We start from the raw sequence: 9,033 nt of genomic DNA on the forward strand, positions 1-9,033 counted from the left end.
CTCACGGCTGAATTTCCTGCATTTCCTTGCGGACACGGAGTCCGCAGCCTGCACATAGGACACACACACCTTCGAGGATGCCCAGGTCGGTCCCCAGCGCATCCGCGGGAGCGCCCACGCCGCTGGTTGCCCGCTCCCGTGTGGGGAAGCCCAAGGCAAGGCCTGTGCGCTTCATCCCGCCCTTCCCTTACCCGAGAAGAGGGCTGCCCGCCGCCGGGGCTGCTGCCTCGGCGGAGCCCCCCGGCGGGTGCCGCAGGGGCGCCGCGCCCCACGGCGCCCCCCGCCCCGGCGCCGCGCTCCCTCTGGCGGGGAGAGCAGCCTCGCCGCCGCCTCCCTGCACCGGGCAGGAGCCCTGAATGAAACCCAGCCCCGCGGGGCTGCGGCTCCAGCAGCGGGGCTGCCCCCGCCCGCCCCGACGGGCATTTTGCTCCGTCTGCGGCTCCTGGGGGTGGGGGGACGGGAGGGGAGAGGGGAGGACGGACGCCGGGGCCCCGAGCACCGTTCCCGCCGAGGCGGCAGCAATTCTTGCAGGGTAGGGGCTGGTGAAGCCCCCGTGAAAGCAAAGAAGTTAGATCCGTATAACTCAGGCTAACCTTAATGTCAAGCAGCTACGGAAAAGAATTCGCAGGTTCACGGTATTATAGTGAAAGAATGGGCATTTGCGTATTAAAAAAAATATGAAAACCTGAAGGCCGTCCGTGTAAGACACTGCCCTTTTTTATTTCCACGTTTTTAATCGAGAATGACCACCCCCTTCCAAAAGCGGCGACGAGCAGGTGGAGGAGAGGAAGTGCCCGCAAAATTGCCTCAAGTAGTAAAAAAGGCTGGTGGGTTTTTTTTTCTGTTCGCGGAGGGTTGTTCATGTAAATAATGCAATGCATTACTGCCTTATACACCGGGTGTATTTCAAGCAGTGCCACACGTGATACGGGTATATTCGTGCTCGGTGCATGCCTACGTGGATACGCTGCTTTGCGCGCTTAAAGACACATGTAGGTGCAAAGATGCTGGGGCCCAGCGACGGTGGCCCCGCCGGTGACTTCAGCTCCGTACAAAAGGGACCGAGCTGTGGCCGTGTCAGGGAACGCCCAGAAGACAAACAGTCACGTTTGTGAGCTGCTCGCAGACCGTGTCCCCCACACGAATGGGAATTAATTAAAACAAAGTTTTTTCTTTTCTTTTTTTCTTTTTTCCTTTCCTAAAAAAAAAAAAACAACAAAACCACCCCTCCGCCGCTGACCCCGCTGCTACCCGGGATCCCCGCAGCACCCCCACACACACCCCCCACCCCGAGGCGCGGAAAGCCCCGCGGAGCGCTGTCACCGGCCTGTCCCGCCGCCCGCTCCCCACGCCGCGACCGACCCGACCCGACCCGGACCCGCCCGACCCGCCGCTCCGCGGGCCCCACTCCGCGCCCCCCACTCCTTTCCCCCCCTCCTCCGCACCGCCTAATCGCGTTAATCCGCGGGACAATGCTCCAAGTAATCACCCTTCCTTCTCCCTGAAAGTGGGCGGGGGGGGGGGGGGGAGAGCGTGTGTGTGTGTGTGTAAGTGTAAAGTTTTATTCCACTCGGTTAAAAAAACACGGGGGGAAGGGGGAGGGGAAGCACCTGGAAATGGGTCTCCCGAAAGCCCGCAGCGGCGGGGAAAGAGCCTGCCTCCCCTCCCCGGGAGAAGCGAGGGCTCCCCTCGCAAACCGATCTCTTACCCGGCCTCTGAATAAATACCCGAGCACAAAAGCACACACACACGCCCCCCCCGAGAGTCGTGCGACCGCGCACGGAGGAGCCCGCCCGTGAAAACGGGCTGCGCCGGCGGGGCCCCGGCAGCGGGGCTGCGCGCCCCCCCCAACACCGCGCAGCGCTGCGCAGGGCAGGGAAGGAGGGAGGGGAGGGCAGCACCGCGGACGGGCCGGGGCTCCGGGGCCCCGGGTCCGGGGCTGGCTCGGTGGCGGCAGCGCTGCCCTTTTGAATGCCTCCCGCAGCTCGGAGTGCTGGCAGGGCGCTGGGAGCGCCAGTGAATGTAGCCCCGCAGAGCCAATGAGCTGGGACCGGATGCGATATATCCTCTGGGACAACAACTGCTCTGTTCCTCCTCAGATCCACATGACGCCATTTACTGCTGCTTTTGCAGAGAGATCACCCTACCTCCTCCGGAAAGAAAAAGAGAGAGAGAGAGAGAGAGAGAGCGCGAGGGAGAGAGAGCGAGCGAGCAGAAAAACGCCGAGCCCTTGCAGCTCAGATCTCAAATCTTCCTCCTCCTCCTCCTCCACCTCCTCCAAACACACAACAACAACCACCACCACAAATCCGCTGCGCTCCCAAAACACCCCCCCACTCCCCCCCCCACCCCCCCCCAACCCCACACCCTCCCCGATTGCAAACCACAGAGCTGCCTGCAACACACACACGCTCGCAGAGGGAGCGAGAAAAGCTAGAGGGAGAGAGGGGAGAGGAGCTTGCAGCCAAAGCAGCTTCTCAGCAGAACGGCTACATTGCACAAGCTGCTTTTTCGGAGGAGCTCAGTGGAAGAAAGCTTTGGGATTTTATTTTAGATCCACTTTTTTTTTTTTTTAATTTTGTTTTCTTTGGCTTTCCCTTGCCTCTTGATCATTTGCAACAACAGCAACAACAACAACAACAAAAAAAAGTGACTTTGTATTGACGATTCGGCCTCCTGTTCATTGAGGAAAAAAAGGAAAGTGTGTGTGTGAGAGACTGATTTCTTTTTAGGAGCAAAGAAAAATCACCCCAATCCGGAGAGGTGTTTTAATTATTATTATTATAGTATATACGCGCACACACGTATTTTATAATCGATCTGGGGAGAGGGACCTAACTTTGCTCTGGACTTTTTACATGGTGAACATTCGTACTCTAATTTGCAAGTTGGACTAAAGCAGAGTTTGGAAAAGAATTTTTTTTTGCTTTAGGGCTGGATTTATTTGCAAACCGCAGGAAGAAGAAAATACAAGAGAGAGAGGGATTTGGTGCAGCGCCGCGATCACGGTGAGAGCCTTTTCCTTCTTTGCAAAACAAGCTTTTCAGTAAACCCCCCACCTCCCCCCCCCCCCCCCCCCCCGGTTGCTCCAAGAAAACTCGTGGAAATGTTTGAGGCCGATCCCTTTTCCATTCGTACAGGTTCTCCTTCTTCCCCCCTTCCCCTCTCCTTCCTTTCCCAGAGAGGAGCCGGAGGTGGGATTTCGGAGCGGTTTCTCTCCGGGGAGGCGGGGGGGGGGGGGGGGAAGCTCCGCTGGGGTTTGCGGGCTGCGCCGCGTTTGCGCCCCGCCGGGCTGCCTCGGGGGTGCGGGGGGGGGTGGGGGGGTGGGTGGCGCGGAAGGTTGAGCGGGCGCGGAGGCATGCCTGCGGGGGCTGCGGGCGGGGCGGGGAGGGGGGGTGTGTGGAACGGGACACAACACGGGAGTTCGGCGTGTTCTCCCTGCTGTGGGGAGCCGGGCGCGGGCGGTCCTGCGCGCTGCTGGCTTGCCGGGCACGCGTGGGCTTCCGACAAGCCCCCGGGGGCGGGTGGCGGGGGAGTGTGTGTGTGTGTGTGTGTGTGTGTGTGTGTGTGTGAAGGGAGGGCGCTGCGAGGTTGGCGAGCGCCGGAGCTGTTTCTGCCCCCCGTTTTGGGGGGAGAGCGAGCAAACCCGCCTTTCAGTGCGTGATTTACGCCCGTCTGTAGTGGCGTCGGGAGATCCCTGCAATTCGGAAGTGAGTGCACGTCTGGTATAAATATGAACGTGTGTGTGTGTATTCGCATGTATATTTCTCGTGTGATGAAATTAATTCGGTCCATAAGACAAGGAAAGTTCTTCTATGCAGAAGGGCATGTGTGGAGGGGAAGGAAAGCCTTAATTTCTGTTTTTGCTTCTTTTTTTCCTTTGGTGGGTTTACTTTGTAACAACCCTCCTGCCCCCCTCAAAAAAAAAAAAAAAAAAGAAAAAAGCTGGTGTTTTCAGCAAGCGATTTGTGTGTCAGTTTGCCCCACCCCGATGGTAAAGTCCCTTTTGCCCTAATCCATAGTCTGATCACACACTCGGCCCTTAATGGGGGTTTCAAAGCACTTTGAAAGAAGAGGAGGTGGTTGGTGTGTGTGTGCGGTGGGGATGGGGGTGGGGGTGCCTTGCACAGGCTCCGGACACAAAACAGAAATTCACGGGCAAAGGACTTCTCCCCCTTGGGCTCGCCTTCTCCCAGCCAGCAGAGACACGGGTTTTTTCCACAGCACGCAAGAAGCCCCTTGCGTTTTAAACTTCCCCAAATGTGCCGAACGCGAAACCCGGCCCCCTGCTCGCCCTTTTGCCAATCCGAGCTAGGAAAAGTTAGCAATCATGGCACTTGAGCTCTGCGAGAGTGGACTTTGGCTTTTGGAAGTGGGGGGATCGTGTTATCACACATGCACGCACAAAAAGGCGAATGCTGCCTCTCTGCTCTTGGTGGATGGAGAGGGGAGAAGTGGTAGCTCAGAGGAGGGAGAGACGTGCTTTCCCCCTAAGAGTTTTTAGGCGAATGCATGTTTGCAAATAGATGTGCTGGCGGTTTGCATCTTGTCCTGGTAGCGGATCTATCAAGGGGAGAAAAAGGAGGATCGCCCGGCTGGGACCCATGTCCCGCTGCAAAATGCCTTCTGGGTCCCTTCGGGCTGGGGGGGGGGAGACGGGGGGACGGGGGGACGGGGGGCGGCGGACTGAAGTTCAGGCAATTTGCAGAATATGCGTAAAATAAGAGGAGCTTTTTCCAGCGGCCGGCTTTGTGGAGCTGAATGGGTGCTTATGGCAAGGCGAGGGGGGGGTAATCTGCCTTTTGCCCAAGTGTCCCGGAGGTGTTGTCTCCAAGCGTCTGCAGGGCGCCTTGCAGTACCCGGGAGGGGATGGCTTCTTTAGCATCTCTCGGGGGGAGGGGGGAGGGCACGGGGGGGAAGAGTTAAAAGGAAACATGGGTTTGACTTTCCCGATAAGGCGGCTGCAAGCAGCCCCCTCCCACCTCCCGGCCCCCGAGGATGTCTCCCGGTTATCTCCAGGTTGTCTGCACTTGCGGGGCTGCCGGCGGCTCCTGCGGGCCGGGGGCTGCCGCCTCCCACCTGCTGCGCGCCCCGGGATGGAGCCTGCGGAAGGCAAGGGGGACGAGAGCCGAGGCTTCTCCTCCAGCTCCCACCTTGGCGTCTGAGGGGGGCTCCGCCACCGAGGCCGGTGTCGTCTTAAGCGCCTGCAGGTCAGGGTCAGCTTTGCTTTTTGCCCGGGGTTGTCATTTCTGGAGAGGCAGGGGTTTGGGTTCGGCGTATCTTCTTCGGTTTAAAGTCTGGGCGTGGAGGGCAGACAGGGCTGCTAGTTCTTCTCAAGGATGGGGAAAGTATTTTATTTTCTGTTCTTTTTTATCTCCAGATAGTTTCAGGTGAGGAAACGTCTGCTTAGGCGGTTGGTTGAAACTTTTTATATGGTTTTGATTTGAAGAAAACTTAAGCAATGCTTCAAGATAAGTTTGCAATACTTGGGGTTTTTTTGGTTTTTGGTTGTTTTTGTTTTTTTTTTTTTTTGGAGGGTGGACCACCATGACATACACTCTGTGTCCAGAACCAGGATTTGGCAATGTTTAAAATAGCTGATCACTCTTAAAACTTAATTTTTCTTATTTAAAAAAAAAAAAAAAAGAAAAAGTGCTTGAGGGAGGGGCCAGGAGTTAAAAGGTTAAATGTTTTCCACTGCTGTTAGAATAAAGACAGTGTCTTGAGATATTAATTGTTAAGCTGTTTGGCCATATTTTATTATACTGAGGTATAGTATTATTGTTGGTAACTGATGTGTACAGAGTAACACTATGGTGTTCTTTCTAGGTATAATTGGAGACATTGTGTGGTCCTTGTAAGAAGCTTGGTTCCTGCTTGGGTTTTAATTGTAAAATATTGTTCTGGATTTTTGTACAGGTAATTGGATTTTGGAACCACTTTAAGATATGATAAAGGCAAAACAAATATTAACTAATTTAGAGGGCAGTACTTGAAACTTTTGCATATCTGAGTGTGGAAGTTAGTTATTTACAAGTTCTCATCTTCTGGGTCTTTTAGTGGGTTTCCATTTAAATTCTTAAGTCTGCGTTTCTACTTTGTAGTTAATGATCCTTTAAAAGTAATATTCGCAATCAAGTAGACTTCTTGGATGCTGGCATTGTTTGATTGTATTATGCATGCCTCTGTCCCGCAAGCCGCTCTTGGTAATACTTCCAATTTGAAATGTAGTCTATGGAATTTTTTTACAGGTTTTAAAAAAATAAAACTCTGGTAGCATTGCCTTTGTAGTATTGAGCCTTAAAATAACAATCACAGTGGTGTACACAAGTATGACACACACTAAAATACTGGAGAGAGATATTTTTACTTGTGCTGTTGAAGTTTTTGGTAGCACTAACTCATTTAATGTCTAACCTCAAACATTTTATTGCTATTTAGTGTTTTTCTTGGGACCATTGGTATTAAACTAAAATTTCCTATTTACATCATGTAAAGTTTAATGTGTAAAGAGACTAGCCTACCAAAATATTATCCAGTTTTAAACAAAATTGGAGAATTATATGTCTGTCATCAGCAGGTCACATTACACTTGCTAAATACTTGCAGGCTTTTTTTTTTTTTTTTTAATATAAGCTTTTCAGTAGCCTAATGTGGAAAGAAGAGTCACTTCAAGTGGCTGAAATGTAATCACTTTAAAGGCCATGGTCTAACCAGAAGATGGCCTGGGAAGCCTTAGTTAGCAGGAGCGATACCTAGACTTTCTAGAGCCACAAGTTAAGATGCGTGGACCTAGAACAGAATCCCTGTAGGCTCTCCGCGGGAGCAGTCAGGACAGGCCAAGGGAAGTGCATTCAGCTGACCTGGCGCCCGCGCTCCACCCCAGATGTGGCTCCCTTTTTTTTTTTTTTTTTTTTTTTTTTTAATGGTTGATGCATTACTTGCTTGTGCGCGGCGCCTGTGGGACCCTGCGGGCTTGCAAGGCTGCTGGAGGGAGCATGAGATGTGTTGCAATAGTGAATCCTCTCTTTGTCGCTCCAGGATTTCAGATGTGTTCTAAGCCTGCCGGGGTGAGCACGCTTCCGGGCACTGATGGAGACGAGAGCTCAGCACGGCAGCGGGTCGCAGGCCTTGCTACAGGCTCGGCGTGACAGTGGGAGACCGCACGGGGAGCCCGACCTGCGGGATGTCCTGACGCAGCAGGTTCACGTCTTGTCGCTGGACCAGATCAGAGCCATCCGAAACACGAATGAGTACACGGAGGGACCGACGGTGGCTCCGCGGCCGGGGGTCAAGTCCGCTCCTCGGCTAGCAACCCAACCCAAAAATGAAAGGCCCCATGGCTTGCCCGAGCATCGTCATTTTAGCCGGATTCAGCACACGCAAACGCACGCCTCTCCTCGGGCGCCTCTGTCCCGGTCCATCAGCACGGTCAGCACAGGTTCGCGGAGCAGTACAAGGACAAGTACGAGCAGTAATTCATCCGAACAAAGACTTCTCGGATCATCTTCGGGGCCGGTCGCCGACGGGATAGTCCGAATGCAGCCCAAGTCTGAGCTCAAGTCAGGCGAGCTGAAGCCGCTGAGCAAAGACGACTTGGGAGCGCACAGCTACAGGTGCGAGGACTGTGGGAAGTGTAAGTGTAAGGAGTGCACGTACCCGAGGACCCTCCCATCGTATTGGATCTGTGACAAGCAGTGTCTTTGTTCCGCCCAGAACGTGGTCGATTATGGGACTTGCGTTTGCTGCGTGAAGGGCCTCTTCTATCACTGCTCTAACGATGACGAGGACAACTGCGCCGACAACCCCTGCTCCTGCAGCCAGTCGCATTGCTGCACGAGGTGGTCCGCCATGGGTGTGGTGTCCCTCTTTCTGCCTTGCTTGTGGTGTTACCTACCAGCCAAGGGTTGCCTTAAGTTGTGCCAGGGCTGTTACGACCGGGTAAATCGGCCTGGGTGCCGCTGTAAACACTCCAACACCGTCTGCTGCAAAGTTCCCAGCGTCCCCCCCAGGAACTTTGAGAAGCCAACATAGCATCGCTAGTCAGAAATACTAAAGTTAACGAGGATTATTTTAATGTGCATATGCAACCAACTTAAGCAGCTATGGTCTTGGCACTGTAGTAGAAGGGTTGGGGATGTGCGTTGCTGTGTGCAGTGAAATGCTTTTCTCCGTGTGTGCCATCTTAACTGATACGCTTGTTAGAATCCAGCTAGTGGGATACGGGGGAAAAAAAAAAAAAAAAGCAAAAATGGGATGCAGTACCTTGTGACCCACATATTGCATAAGCTAAAGCAACACAGACACTCCTAGGCGACTCTATTGTTTGTGAATAGTACTTGCAAAATTTGTAAATTAGCAAATGACTCCTTTTTTTTTCCATTGTTTTCTGCCAGAGATAATGTGCTATATTTTTGTATATACAATAATATTTTCAACTGTGAAAAATAAGTGGTGTCATAAGACATGGCACAGTCACAAAATATTATACTAATATGTTGTACATTCGGAAGAATGTGAATCAATCAGTATGTTTTTAGATTGTATTTTGTCTTACGGAAACCTTCTATTACAAGACTCTGATTTCCCTTTGGACTTCATGTATATTGTACAGTTACAGTAAAATTCAGCCTTTATTTTCTAATTTTTTCAACATATTGTTTAGTGTAAAGAATATTTATTTGAAGTTTTATTATTTTATAAAAAGAAATATTTATTTTAAGAGGCATCTTACAAATGTCACCCCTTTTTATGAGGACGTCATAGTTGCTGCAAATAAGGGGTGAACGATGCATATGTTCACTATAAAATAGAAAATATATTAACGTTTGAAATTAAACTGGGCTACTTGTCATTTTTTCCCCCCCATTTATTGTTCTGAGTTGGGAAAACTGGTATTTCTAATTGCAAACTTCACAGTGATGTGGTCACAGCAAGCCTAATACGAAAGCAAAAATAGAATTTTTCAAGTGTATTTTTGTTGTTGTTGCTTACTACTTTGCCTGAAAATAATGCAGGATTTTTGCTTCCTTC

The 9,033-nt window shown here is 51.9% G+C and overlaps 1 protein-coding gene across 4 annotated transcripts; it reads left to right on the forward strand.

Moving 5' to 3' along the window:
* The first annotated feature begins 2,166 nt into the window (after positions 1-2,166).
* SPRY2 (sprouty RTK signaling antagonist 2) lies at positions 2,167-8,832 on the forward strand. Of its 4 annotated transcripts, none has more exons than XM_074563275.1 (3): positions 2,167-3,008; positions 5,830-5,919; positions 7,042-8,832. In XM_074563275.1, the coding sequence occupies exon 3, from the start codon at positions 7,093-7,095 to the stop codon at positions 8,032-8,034; it is 942 nt and encodes a 313-aa protein (XP_074419376.1). In that variant the 5' UTR covers positions 2,167-3,008; positions 5,830-5,919; positions 7,042-7,092; the 3' UTR covers positions 8,035-8,832. The 4 variants fall into 4 exon arrangements, with proteins under 4 accessions (XP_074419376.1, XP_074419368.1, XP_074419394.1 ...); XM_074563293.1 differs by lacking the exon at positions 2,167-3,008 and adding an exon at positions 3,700-3,710; XM_074563284.1 differs by lacking the exon at positions 2,167-3,008 and adding an exon at positions 4,928-5,210.
* The last annotated feature ends 201 nt before the right edge of the window (positions 8,833-9,033 follow it).

This window comes from Larus michahellis, chromosome 1 (genome assembly GCF_964199755.1).
Source record: "Larus michahellis chromosome 1, bLarMic1.1, whole genome shotgun sequence".
In the NCBI taxonomy this organism is placed as follows: Eukaryota; Metazoa; Chordata; class Aves; order Charadriiformes; family Laridae; genus Larus; species Larus michahellis.

What these genes read in the sequence shown, in the direction of transcription:
- SPRY2 (XM_074563275.1), top strand. Translation starts at nt 7,093, where the DNA reads ATGGAGACGAGAGCTCAGCACGGCAGCGGGTCGCAGGCCTTGCTACAG.